The 14118-nt window shown below is 42.1% G+C and overlaps 1 protein-coding gene across 12 annotated transcripts in view; it reads right to left on the minus strand.

The window, feature by feature from the left end:
• AHCYL2 (adenosylhomocysteinase like 2) overlaps positions 1 to 14118 on the minus strand; it is a 210032-nt gene continuing 195914 nt past the window's right edge. For 6 of the 12 annotated variants that reach the window (XM_074379078.1, XM_074379077.1, XM_074379081.1 and 3 more), the window contains exons 13-17: positions 8447 to 8545; positions 5629 to 5697; positions 5430 to 5508; positions 3648 to 3768; positions 1 to 2118 (exon numbers count right to left, since the gene is read on the minus strand). In XM_074379078.1, coding sequence (XP_074235179.1) covers positions 2100 to 2118; positions 3648 to 3768; positions 5430 to 5508; positions 5629 to 5697; positions 8447 to 8545 — 387 coding nt within the window. In that variant the 3' untranslated portion in view covers positions 1 to 2099. Of the gene's footprint in view, positions 3173 to 3647; positions 3769 to 5429; positions 5509 to 5628; positions 5698 to 8446; positions 8546 to 14118 lie in introns of all 12 variants that reach the window. The other 6 variants (XM_039472814.2, XM_039472815.2, XM_074379083.1 and 3 more) reach the window with 1 other exon arrangement.

The following is a 14118-nucleotide window of genomic DNA, read 5'->3' on the forward strand; positions in this document are numbered from 1 at the left end:
TCCATGTTAAGAATATTTTATTTGTTTTTCGAGATTACACAGTCATTATTGCTGATCTAATACAATCACTTAGACATAAAGATTTCCAAGAACTTCTCAGAAATGGTGATCCTTAGCAGTTTTATTCCTTTCAGTAAGATGACAGAACTAGATGATTATGTGTATATATATGTATCTATATAGTTTAGAACTTGTCCACATATAATTTGCTGGTGTTGCCTATTTTCCTTCTGTAATTTTCCTTTATTGAAAAAGCTCAATGCAATGATGCATTTGATTCCTTTTTAAAAAACCATCACAAAGTTAATTTTGAGAAAACCACAGGAGCAGCAATATCAGATCTGTTCAGAGAAAAGCCAAGCAGCAAAAAAGCTTTGCAGGAGTATGTGGCCACGGGGAGCCGCGCTCATATGGGCAAGTAGGATGGGGAGGGGAGAGAGCAGAGAGAAGGTAGATTAGATACATTTTTTGTTGTTGTTTAAATGAAATTTAAAAAAGGAAAAGAAAATAAAACTGAGTATCTCCATGAAAAAGGCAAAAAAGGGCCAGGCATGGTAGCACACACCGGTGGTTCTAGCTACTCAGGAAGCTGAAGCGAGAGGATTGCTTGAGCCCAGGAGTTTGAGACCAGCCTGAGCAACGTAGTGAAACCCTGTCTCTAATGGGGAAAAGGAAAGAAAGAAGGCAAAAAGCTAGCACAAATTCACTGTAGAGAAAATGGTATGTAACCTCACAGACTGGAGCCACGTACAAAGAGATTATTAGCCTTCTTTCCCATGCTTCCAGATAGCTGGGATGCATCTAAGGCAAGAGGCTTGAGGAAAGATGACACATTGCCCTGATTGCAAGGGCAGAGGGAATAATGACCAGATTCCAACACTAAGATAGAGCCCAAATACTTGGGAGGCCTGTGGCTCTTTCTTCTTAATGGTTGATGGCACGGGTCCCTACAAAGAAGAGAGGTCATCTGAAACTCAGAGGCAAATATCTCATCATGGGCAGCAACACTGGCAACCTAACTCAGAAGTCCAGCGTGGCTCCTTTTTTATTTGGAGTGGGTCTCTTCACTACAGCAAGGCAGAGTGTATTCTTTACGTACCAGCACATAGTAAGCTCCAGAGAGCAAGGTTTTGCTGAGAAACAGCAGGTTATGATTTTGCGGCTAAGAATACAATAGGCTAGAGACCATGTATCTGCCAAATGGAATTTACTCTGGGTATAAGATAAGGTACAACAATCTGAATCTCTTGCTAAACGGACCCAATTAATACAAAAGTTAGGCCTAGGTAGGCAAAAGGAAGAACTGAACGGCTTAGCATGAATTTTTAGCATTTATGATCTTCCTTATAAAAAACAATATAACCAGTACTTGCTAAGACATATGGCCTCTGAAGAACTGTAGTCTATGGGCTGAGCCTGTATACTATTTAATGAGACAAAGAGTCATTTACCAAAGTTCCACTTCCCTACTTCCAAAAGTAAGGTCACTTTCAGACTAGCTCTGAGAGTGTATGTGAAGACCAGGAGAAGCTGGAGAGGGTGGAGGTAGAAGAGAGAATCAGGATGGGAAGGTTACAGTGATCATGGGTGGTCTGGCGTTTCCTTGAGTCACCTTGGTCTTGAGACTGAGGCAAACCAGTGTAGGAAAAAAGTGGGTAACAAACCAACCTGAGAGTGTTGAATAGGATCGGCAAGGGGAAGAGGCTTATTTAATTCAAGTTTCTAGGGCCACTCCAGACTTTAACTCTTAGAACCAATCTGGTCCCAAAGAAACCCTTGAGACCAGCAGATCAGTTTCCAAAAGGAATCCAATTTTTGGGTGGGACATAAAATATCACGCTGCCCATACCACATTACTAATTCTTTTTGTAGCACTGGAGTTACTCAAGAAACTTCCTCTGAAATAGAGAATCCTCAAATGGAAGAAGTTAAATCATAAAATACATGCCAGCAGAGAAGACCACAGATCAGATTGCAGATCTTGGTTTCATCCATAGCAATGGCCAAAGGAATGAACGTCTGATGAGGTTCAAACTCTTCAAATTAGCTTTGATAATCTGGAGACAGTTTACAATTTCATCTCTGTATCCCTCAGACAGTCAAGCTGCAATGGCCTTCCTGGGAAACAAATAAATACACTCTGTTTTGTTGGGGTATCAAGCTGTGAGTCTAAAAGACCTGTCCCATTTCCAAAGCCTTATACCCCCCAAATCCCTGGAAAAGTATGCCTTTCCCTACTCAGTTTCAGACGTAGGGTTAGGCAATAGCAGGAAGTTTCAGGAAGCAGTGTTTCACAACAAGCTCTCCTTTTCTGCGATAGTGGCAATCTTGAGGGGTTTCCTTGGAAACTATCCAATTAAATGACAAGGAAGTAAAACTATGGGTCCTAGTGGAGCTGGCCCCACTTCCTGAGCAGAGGTTGGCTGGATTAGAAAGACAGCAGAACAAATGTCTGACAAATACCAAAACTGTGGAGGAAATAACGGAGGCACATCCCTCTTGCAACGAGAAAGTGTTAAAATGGACATAAATATTCAAGGAGAAGAAAGGAGTCCAAGGTAACAAAGGAGACCCCTGGTAGGCACAGCACAGCTGAGTTCCTGACATAGCTTAGCAAAACCATAAATAACATTCCTTCCTTATTAGCCTTTATATAAAGAAGGCAGTGATAGTGATGGTCAAGATTGCGAACCCAATCTTGTGTGAAACATTGGCCATGTTACTTTCAAACGGCCTCACCTGGGGAAGGGCCAAAGCTGAGAAGGGCAGGTGCTGAAAATTTATTCCAGAAAATTCCAGGGAATGGGAAGTATGGAATCCCTGGACTAACTCGTGAGCCTGGACAAGAGGAAAAATGGTCACTGCTGAGGATTCAGTCAATGGGGAATGATGTGAATGATGCACTGGGAGCAGTTACCCCATGTCTTTCCTTCCTCAGTCCATCCTCTGTGGCTCTCTCACGGCCCTCAGGGCAGTAACCACACTCTGGGCCAATGCTACAGGCACAGGATTCTTGATTTTAATAAATAAATAACCTAACACACAGGGTGAGCACGGCAGGCAGCTCTGATTGGGGAAGCAGCTTGCTGAATTCTTTCTTGTATAGTAGTGGAGAAAAGGCTTGAAGTTCTATTTCTTAAAACTTCTGGTTTGAGTTACAGGAACTTAATACCTGGAGGGAAAAAGAAAGATGAGACTGTGATGTTATCAGCTAATGGGGATGCTGGGACATGAAGAGCTTGCCTAAAGGTGTAACAGGGAGGCAGAGACTTTTCTGGAGTATATGGTGACAGGAGACAACTGTGTCTCCTTTTCACGTCATTGAAAAAGGCCAATATTTCTCCGTAAAGAGATAAAAATCATAGCAAGAAGATGAAATGGGGAAAGGAATTAAGGAAGGGGAACTTTATTTAATGAGGCAAATAGCCACTTACCCAAGCTCCACCTCTCTATCTCCAAAAGGCAAATTCGGGAAGGGGAATACTATTTAAGGCCTTGAAGCGTCTTTCAGGGGTGGCAGTGAGGGGAAGTGGGTTCATTTTTCTGAGTTCATGTAAGCATATGTGGTTGGGGATGCAAAGATCAATTCCAGTTCAGAAAGCTCGTCACTGCCCAGGTGTCCCTGATTTCTGGGGAGCCCAAGGCACCTGTAGTAATTAGGCTTGAAGGGCCCATTCTTGTTGAGTCCCAGATACTTGGCCTGCTCATCGGTCAGCTCTGTCAAGTGGGCATCAAAGGTAGGCAGGTGTAGACTGGCCACATATTCATCTGGAACAGACCACAGAAGCCCTGGTATAAGCATTCATGCCTTTTATCTGATGACTGTTCTCCCCAAGCTGGGCCTTAAAAAGTTCAAAGACACCTTCTAATTCTTGGAGCTGAATAAAAAATGTTCAACCTTTACTCACTGGTCCTCAATTCTAAGGAATAGCTGCCTTCAGCTTTAAGCCCAGTACTTTCCAAAGCCTCAACAATTCATCCTTACTAACTCTTTCAGCTTTGAACCGTGCTATCCAGAAAAGTACGGGAAAAATGAAAGAAACAACAGGCGTCAGGATCTAAAGGAAGGAATAGGATAATGTGGGAACTAAATAATGGGAAGCTCCAACTTTAGTTTTGCCTTTGACTCCATACTTTGGGTCATTTAGAAAAACGAATGCCTGAGGAAACTTGAATGGAAAAACTAAGAAGGATACTCTAACAAGATAAATGGGATAAATGAACTGTTTGCTTTGCATTGAGTAGTCTTAATTCTTACGGGTTTCTGTTCACATTCTATTATCTGACCACATAGTACTTATTCATAATCTTATGTCATTTCCTATGTATTTGGTCTCCCAACTTCATTACACATTCTGTCAGAATATAGACTGTGCTGCTGCTTTTATATCCTTCTAAAGTGTCTACTAAAGGGAAAATCTATCAACTTTTAACAGTTGTTATATACCTAGTGCTAAAGCAAAACAAAACCAGATGCTGATTTTTCACTTGGTCTTTGCCTGAGGAGTTTATAAACACACTGTATCAGTTCAAGTGCTTGAGGCAGGCTCTTTAAAAATTTAAGACAGGTTAATGTTTCTCTTATACAAAACACCCATGTAACTAAATAGCTCCTATTCCACATCTCTCTTTTGGCTGAAGCATTGGGACTGGTGTTGGAAGGTGTGGTAGGCAAGTCTGGTGTGGTCTGAGAAAAGTTTCGTAGGGGCTGTATGGCAGCCTAGCATTGGAATAAGTCAGATGTCACAAGGTAGGAGATGATTCTTCTTTTTTAAGGGAGTATTTTTTTTCCTCCTTTGAGATTCCCAAATAAAGATACTTTAAGAGAAATAAATCCTTAAAATTCACAGCAGATAAAATAAATCACAGCAAAACGTCACAGCTTCGCTAGGGCAACACATGCAGAAAATGAGATAAAGGCTGGGCATGGTGGCTGAGGCCTATAATCCCAGCATTCTGGGAGGACAAGGCAGGTGGATCACCAGGTCAGGAGATCGAGACCACCCTGGCCAACATGGTGAAACCCTGTCCCACTAAAATACAAAAAAAAAAAAAAAATCAGCCAGGTATGGTGGCACATGCCTGTAGTTCCAGATACTCGGGAGGCTGAGGCAGGGCAATTGCTTGAACCCAGGAGGCGGAGGTTGCAGTGAACTGAGATCATGGCCACTGCACTCCAGCCTGGTGACAGAGCGAGACTCCATCTCAAAAATAAATAAATAAATAAATAAATAAAAATAAAACAAATAAAAAGAAAATGGGATTAAATCAACTGGGACTGGAACCTAGGAATCCTAACTCCTACTTTACAAGATGAACATACCTTTTTATCCCCCTATTCTTGAGAAAGTTAAATGTCCCCAAACTTCTTTGAGCCTCAGACTCTGAACTACTTTGGTAAGGATGGAGATGGAAGAGCAAATACTTACCCATTTTCTTGGGCAACAGGTAGACATCCTGCTTATAGCGACCCTCAGGAGCATTGTAAAGCTCTATCAAGGCAAGCGCCTAGAAAAGCAGAGAGATGGATGCTGACATGCCATTCATGGCAATTTACCCAAGAAAGTGAAACCTGGTTGGTCTGAGGACCCTCTCCAGACTACTGCTGTCCCACTCTGGAAGCCTTACCTGAGTAGTAGCAGTGATTGAGAGCACAAATGTAGGCACTGTGGAGCAGCTTAGGTTCAGCAGGCGGCCCTAGTGATCAAAGGCGAAGACACAAATGGATTAGGACAAAGTCGCTGGCCTTTGAGAAGTGAGTGAAGAGAAGCATGACTGCCATTTTCCAAACACTTCCTGACTAACATTGCTGGAAAAAAAGCAGCTGTTCAAGATATAAGAACTAACCAACTGACATTTAAATGAAACTACTAAAATTCCGGAAAATTTGATGAAACTAATAGCTAAAAGATTTCTGGAATTATTTAAAAGGAATACAGATGGTCATATGACACTTAGGCTTATGCCAAATATCAGTGTATTTCTCTTGAACTTTCCACTCTCTATAGAAAAATATCCTCCCCTTTTGAGGATCAGCATTCCTTTGGAAGACTATTCTGAAATAAACAATTATCAGTCAAATCCGGGGACAATCTCTCCAGGTTGTGAGGGGAGATATCTTTGGATTTAGAAAGCTGTGATAATTTTTTTTGGGGGGATAGAGTCTCCTTCCGTTGCCCAGGATGGAATTCAGTGGCATGATCTTGATTCACTATAACCTCTGCCTCTTTGGTTCAAGCAATTCTCCTGCTTCAGCCTCCCAAGTAGCTGGGACCACAGGCATGTGTCACCATGCCTGGCTAACTTTTGTTATTTTCTTTTTTTTAGTAGAGATGGCGTTTCACCATAGCTGTGATGATTTTTGTGCTTCTCCTTCAGTTAGTTTCTTCTGAATTCAAAGACAGCCTTGTCAGCCTTGTATTTTGAGCTGTGATTCAGACAGCAGAAGAACTAGAAACTGCCCCCAATGCCAGCCTTTCCTATTTTGTTTCTTTTCTTTTCTTTTTTTTTTTTTTTTGAGACGGGGTTTCGCTCTTGTTACCCAGGCTGGAGTGCAATGGCGTGATCTCGGCTCACCGCAACCTCCGCCTCCTGGGTTCAGGCAATTCTCCTGCCTCAGCCTCCTGAGTAGCTTGGATTACAGACATGTGCCACCATGCCCAGCTACATTTTTGTATTTTTAGTAGAGACGGGGGTTCACCATATTGACTAGGATGGTCTCGATCTCTTGACCTCGTGATCCACCCGCCTCGGCCTCCCAAAGTGCTGGGATTACAGGCTTGAGCCACTGCGCCCGGCCCCTATTTTGTTTCTTAAGAAGCCTGACCACCTTTTTGCTCAACCATATATAGCCAAAAACACCCATGGTACTTGCTTTTGTCACCATAATTACCAGATGGGACCTCCTAGGGCAGCTAGAAGTAAGTCACCAGGCAGCAGACTGATATTAAAGCTACTAATGCATATTTGGCAATCTGCCCATCTCCTCCTCATATATACTCCTTCCTCGTGAAGAAATAGTTCAGTCCCTTTACAAATGCTCTAAAGCAGGCGTCCCCAAACTTTTTACACAGGGGGCCAGTTCACTGTCCCTCAGACCGTTGGAGGGCCACCACATACTGTGCTCCTCTCACTGACCACCAGTGAAAGAGGTGCCCCTTCCTGAAGTGGGGCGGGGGGCCGGATAAATGGCCTCAGGGGGCCACATGTAGCCTGCGGGCCATAGTTTGGGGACGCCTGCCCTAAAGTATCGGAGAAGATGAGATAAAGTGAGGAAAAGGTGAAGAGAACAGTAAGGATACTAAAAAACCCTAACTTCTGGGCCCCTAGATAAAGACAGTTTATCTTTTACATTTTCATATTCAGGTTCTTTTTTTTTTTTTTTTTTTTGAGACGGAGTTTCACTCTTGTTACCCAGGCTGGAGTGCAATGGCGCGATCTCGGCTCACCGCAACCTCCGCCTCCTGGGTTCAGGCAATTCTCCTGTCTCAGCCTCCTGAGTAGCTGGGATTACAGGCACGTGCCGCCATGCCCAGCTAATTTTTTGTATTTTTAGTAGAGACGGGGTTTCACCACATTGACCAGGATGGTCTCGATCTCTCGACCTCGTGATCCACCGGCCTCGGCCTCCCAAAGTGCTGGGATTACAAGCTTGAGCCACCGCGCCCGGCCCAGGTTCTTTAATATAAAAAAAGAAGAAAAAACTGACTGAAAATCAAAATTGAGAAAAGTATTATTATCCTCCTTGTTATTTTGGTATCTTTCTCTGAAGAAGAGAAAGCTTCAAGGTAAGAATAGAAGGCATCATCATAGCTGTCAGGAATCCAGGACTAGGGAAGAGGAGCTTTTAAGAAAGGAAAAGTGGTCAAACATTGACATGAAAGCCAAGTGAAATGAAAGTCAATAGTGTCAATGTGAGCTAGGAGCCAGAATGGGGAAATATCAATTGAGCAATTGATATCTTGGTGGGTACCTACTACATATCTGGCTCAATTCAAGGGAATGGACATTCAAAAACAGGGAATCTGTCAGTAAAATTATACTTTCCCAGAGCTTGCCTAAGATAGTCCTGGTTACAGCTGGCAATATCTACTTTGTGCTTACTGATTAAACCATCCCACAAATGACATTATCTCTTCATAAGCATCACTCAAAGTGGCACTGGTTCTATCTGTGAATTCCTTCTACAGTAATAATCATTATCTGACTCAACCTGTGGATTGACATGGAGAGACGAGATAATTGGTGAAAAGTGGGGAACCAAAATAGTTTCTTAATTGCTGAATGAAAAGATCTTTCACAATTAGAAGTAAAATCCATTGGGAAAGTAGTCAAACTTGTGCTTAACAGAGGAGCTGAAAGTATGAGAGAACATGCGGAGGAGGGGACCTGGGTACTGCAGTCCCTCCTGTTGTGGGGGAGCATTTTTTGCCAGTTTCAGCCTTACCTCTGCCAGCAGTACTATCCTCTTGCCATCAGGCCATATCACATGGTCAACTTGAGATCTCACTCGCTCCCAGGTCAGTTCTGGTGTCCGCAGACTTGCCTGGAACACATACAGCAAGTACATCCTCAGCCGTGGCAAGCCCCACTGTGGGGACAGTAAGATGCTGAGCCATTTCAAATAGCAGGCTGAAAGGAGCAACCAACATGCCAGATGGAGAATACCTGTCCTGGGTTGGTTAGGACTGTTCCATTTCAAGGAATTTAATCTGAGGCCCAGCCAGGGAGGGATCACTCAGGATGTCATTCCACAACATATACTGTGTGCCCACTCTCACAGTAAAAGGTGCTATAGAAAATACAAAAGAAACCAAAGACATGGTTTCTGCCTTCAAAAAGTTTGTACTTTAGCTGGGGACACAAACAATACATATGTGAGAGGGGAAAAAAAAAAACCGCCCTTAAAATACTTACAAAGCAACATGCAAACAAGTGCAAATTAATACAGTGCAATCTGAATATATAAGTGCTGAAGAAACACAGAAGAAAAGGAGGAACACAGCTGAGTGGGATTAGTAAGAGGCCAAATGTCCTTAGCATGCTGGGGTCCAGGGTTCTGCCCTCATGTCCCAAGGTCCCAGGTTCCACCTTCTCAAGGATAGTGGTTCACCCTAGTTACAGAAGATTTGTGACCTAAGTGCAAATGTGAGGTAGCCTTTAAAGAAATGCTTAATGGTAGAGTAAAGCTCCCAATGGCTCACCCTCCTTCCATTTCTGTATATTGAATATTCAGAGAAAATGAGAAAATGTTATGTTTATTAACAGCAGCAATCAAATAACAGCCACGGGGTGTAGACTTAAGACAACACCTTCCTTCTTCCAATAGGCAATGCCTAAAATAGAAAATGAGTTGATATTCCAAAACCACCCATTGGCTCATTTGATAAAATTAAGAAGTTCTGCCAAATAGCTTTCAGACAAATAAAGAGAAACACTTTTAGTTATACAATAATGATTTACAGGGTACATACCATATTCTAGGCACTGTAGTAAAGAGCATGAATATAGATAAGACTGTGGATTCCTTTACTAGGCTGTGAGCCATTAATGGACAGAGACGGTACCTTCATTTTTGTATCCCCAGGGTCTATTTAAGCAAACAATGGGATGCTCAACTAAAGTTTAGAAATTCATGGTTCCTATCCCCAAAGAAGTACCAATCTAGTAGGAAAGACATACACCATTATATTTCAGTGCATTCAGAACTATATTAATGGTGTGGACAATTTCTTTATTAGGTAGATGGGAAACACATGCAATTTCTCAAATGTCAATTCGTTTAACCTTTCTAGAGGCAATTTGGCAGCAGCTAGCAAAATTTTATATGTACCTAATCTTTAACCGATCAGTTTCACTTTTTTAGGGCACCATCCTATAAAAACACTTGCTCAAGTTCAGAAATATAAGTGCCCAAGAATGTTCAATCCAGCCTTATTTGTAAATAAAATAAAATGTAAAAAAATTAAATGTAAATAAACTAGGGAATGGTTAAGTAAATCAGGATAGTTCCATACAGAAGAATATTATACAAATCTTTTTTTAAAAAGTTAAGCTAGTTATTTTAGTTAAAAAAAAAAAAGTACTACAGTGAGAAGCTCCAAAAAAGAAGTAGACATATATGTGTTAACATAAAAACCATTCACTTTTCTTTCTTTTTTTTTTTTCAGACTGAGTCTCACTTTGTCACCCAGGCTGGAGTGCAGTGGTGTGATCTCAGCTCACTGCAACTTCTGCCTTCTGGGCTCAAGTGATTCTCCTGCCTCAGCCTCCCGAGTAGCTGGGATTATAGGCACCTGTCATCACACCTGGCTAATTTTTGTATATTTTTGGTAGAGACAGGATTTTGCCATGTTGGCCAGGCTGGTCTCAAACCCCTGACTTCAGGTGATCTCCCTGCCTTGGCTTCCCAAAGTGCTAGGATTACAAGTGTGAGCCACTGCACCTGACCCAGTGGAATTTTTTTCTTAAGTGAAAAAAATTAAGTTGCAGAACAATATAGTCTAACCTCAATTACGGAATTTTTTTGCTTATTTTAAGCATATTTATAGTGTTTGAATTTTTAAACTAAACAAGTATTATTTTAAAATTGGAATTTTAAAAAATAAATATTACAAATAAATACTGTAAATACAGGGTTAGAAAGAATTTAAGGGCAGGGTACAGTGGTTCACGCCTATAATCCCAACACTTTGGGAGGCCAGTGCAGGAAGATCCCTTGAGCCCAGGAGTTCAAGACCATCTTGGGCAACATAGGGAGACCTTGTCTCTACAAAAAAACAAAACAAAACAAAACAAACAGAATTAGCTGGGCATGTTGGTGTGGGCCTGTAGTCTCAGCTACTCGGGAGGCTGAGGTGGGAGGATTGCTTGAGCCCAGGAAATCGAGTCTGCAGTGAGCCGAGATTACGCCACTGCCCTCTAGTCTGGGTGATGCCAGAGTGAAACCATGTCTCCAAAAAAATGAATTTAAGCAAACAGACCATTTTGAGAAGTTAAGGATATACAAAGTAGAATCCATTAGCTTTTAGAGCTTAGCGCTATGGAGGGTAATAACCACAAAGAATCAAGAGATACTCTTGGTGACAATGGCAGTTTTTATTGAGATGATGGGACTTCATCTCAGTATTTCAGGTTGTTAGTGTTTTATAACCCTAATCTTCCAGAGGCCAAAGCACAGTCTTGGTGACTGGGAGCAAAGAGGCTAAAACCCATCTTAGGAAATATTCCTTGGGAAGAAAGATACAGCAGAATCAAGGAAAGGACACTTCTTATGAACATAAGAAAATAACCAATGCTTAGTAGAGGCAGTTTACTGGAGCACTGGAATGGCTATGCTGTAGGTGAAAGCCTGACAGTAAATTTAAAAAAAAGGTTTGAAGAGAAACTTGGTTAACTTATCTCCACCACTGTCCAGGAAGCTCCAATAACCTGACTATTAAGGTCTAGTCAGCAATCACATTGCTCAAGACCAGAAAGGTTTCCTACTTTATAGCTGGCACAGCTTGACAAGAATCTCTTAAAAACATTCAGTTGTCTTTGCTGTGGCTCTACAATCACTAAGCAATCTACCAGGAAAAGGGATTCCTGTGCAGACTACCTTCCCAAACCAGGTGTACATGCCACAATAAATTGGCCACTCATTATCCTTGTACAAATTGGTCTTAGAAAATTCTGGACAGTGCACATCCATTTTTGTTTTTTGTTTTTTGTTTTCAGGGAGAACAACTGTAGTTCTAGTCCTGTAAAGCACAAAGTCTCAGGTTAAATCATTCTTTGGCTGGAAAAAGAGTTTAAAGCCTATGTACTTAATGGTTTGACCACCTGAATTATGATGCTTACAATTACACAGGCCTTCTGTGTCATGCGCATGGGTAAGCAGGTCTGCTTTTATGAGAAAGCAAACATGTAAAAGACATGGCAAAAAGGCAGCAGAGGGCTCAATCCCTTTTCCAGGTTCCTTCAGTATTCACTGCATTCATATTTCTCAGAAAAAAATGGAGCTCTCTAAATGACCCACTCTTCTGATGAGCTATTCCTTCCTAAATACGCAGCAGGCAACATCTCAAGGTTAGGTAAAACTACGAATTCCTACTAAAAAAGGAAACAAAAAACTCTAAAAATTTTGATTACTAAAAATATCTGGATACTTACCAAATCATCCTCCTACAGTTTCACTGAGTTGACTGGTAATGATTTCCGTCTTTTTCTCACACTATGCATCCAATCCATCTAGTAAATTCCACTGGTCACAACCTACCACTTATCACCGCTAACACTTGTCCATCTAATCCAAGCTGCCACCTGCTAGTCAGAAATACTGAAAGAGCCTGCTGTTATCCCTATCATCAGTCAAGCTCCAAAGTGTTTTCTCAAAAGCCAGAGTAATTCTCTTTTTAGAGACAGGATCTCGCTATGTTGCCCAGGCTGACTTTGAAATTCTGGGCTCAAGCAATCCTCCCACCTCAGCCTCCTGAACAGCCAGGGACTACAAGCATGAGTCACAGCTGGCTTCCAGAGTAATTTTTAAAAACCTAAGTCAGATTTTGTCACTCATCTACTCAAAACCTTCCGATGGTTTCTTGCAGAATAAAATCTAAAGTCCTTAACATGACCTGTAAAGCTCTACATTGCCTATACCGCCTTGAGTTAACTCTTCTTCTGACCCCCTCACCCAGTGTTCCTGCCACAGTGGCTTCTTTTCTGTTCCTCAAACACATCAAACAGGTGTCTACCTCAGGGTCTTTTACCTGCCATTCCCTCTGGACAGAATGCTCGGATGGCTTGCTACTTTATTTCATTCAGGTTTTTAAAAGTGTTATCTCCACAAAGAGACTTCCTTGACTACCCTAACTAAAATGGAATCCCCAACGTCCTTATCTTGCTGTTTTTCTTCAATACTAAGCACTAACAATAACTACCTATTTCTTTATTATTTGTGTCCCACACTAGAATATATATGCTTCCTAAGAGACAGGATATTGTTCACTGTCATTTCTTCAGTAAACTGGTATGTGGCATAGAGCAGAGCAGGATTCAAGATGAATTTGCTAAACACTGAATAAAAATTCTGGTTTCATTACTAGTTGAGTTTGATATTTCCTTGAATTTCATTTTACATGCCCTGTGACACTATTACCAAAGGCTGAATAATTTAACTTTTCAAAAGTTCCTCTGAGCATCTCCTTCTCCGGACCATTTAGCTTAGCCATATCTTCTGCCAAGAGAAACACAAGGAGAAGTGAGAGATGGCCCTTGGCTCATGTGACTGGCAGATACAGAGGCCATGTGGCAATACCTGCAAAACTTGGTCTAGTCTCAACACAGCAACCAGGGCAATCCTTTTAAAATAAAAGCCACCCTTTAAAAACATAAGTCAGATTATAAGCCCTCGATGGCTCCCTAGTTCTCTCAGCATATAATCAGTTCTTACAGTGGGCTATGAGGCCCTCTAAGATGTGTCCTGTTACCCCTCTGACCTCATCTTCCACTCTTCCTTGTCCCTATGCTCATTCTACTCCAAGCACACTGGCCTCCTTGTTGTTCCTCAAACAGACTAGGCACACTCCTGCCTGAGGGCATGTGTACAGGCCTTTCTCTCTTTTTGAAATGCTATTCACTAAAAATCCACATGGCAAATTCCTTGAAGTCTGCCTCAAACATCATCTTTAAAAAAAAATTTTTTTTTTTCTGGAGTCAGGGTCTCACTCTGCCACCCAGGCTGGTGAGCAGTGGCACTATTTTGGCTCACTGCAACGTCTGCCTCCAAGGCTCAAATGACTCTCCTGCCTTAGCTTCCCAAATAGCTGGTACAGGCATCCCCGAACTTTTTACCTGGGGGGCCAGTTCACTGTCCCTCAGACCGTTGGAGGGCCGCCACATACTGTGCTCCTCTCACTGACCACCAATGAAAGAGGTGCCCCTTCCTGAAGTGGGGGGGGGGCGGATAAATGGCCCCAGGGGGCCGCATGTGGCCCGCGGGCCATAGTTTGGGGACGCCTGAGTTGGTACTACAGGTGCCAAGCCACCACACTCAGCTAATTTTGTTTTTTTATTTTTTGTAAAGATGAGGTCTCACTATATTGCCTAGGCTGGTCTCAAACTCCTGGGCTCAAGCAA

Source organism: Saimiri boliviensis, chromosome 10 (assembly GCF_048565385.1).
Source record: "Saimiri boliviensis isolate mSaiBol1 chromosome 10, mSaiBol1.pri, whole genome shotgun sequence".
In the NCBI taxonomy this organism is placed as follows: Eukaryota; Metazoa; Chordata; class Mammalia; order Primates; family Cebidae; genus Saimiri; species Saimiri boliviensis.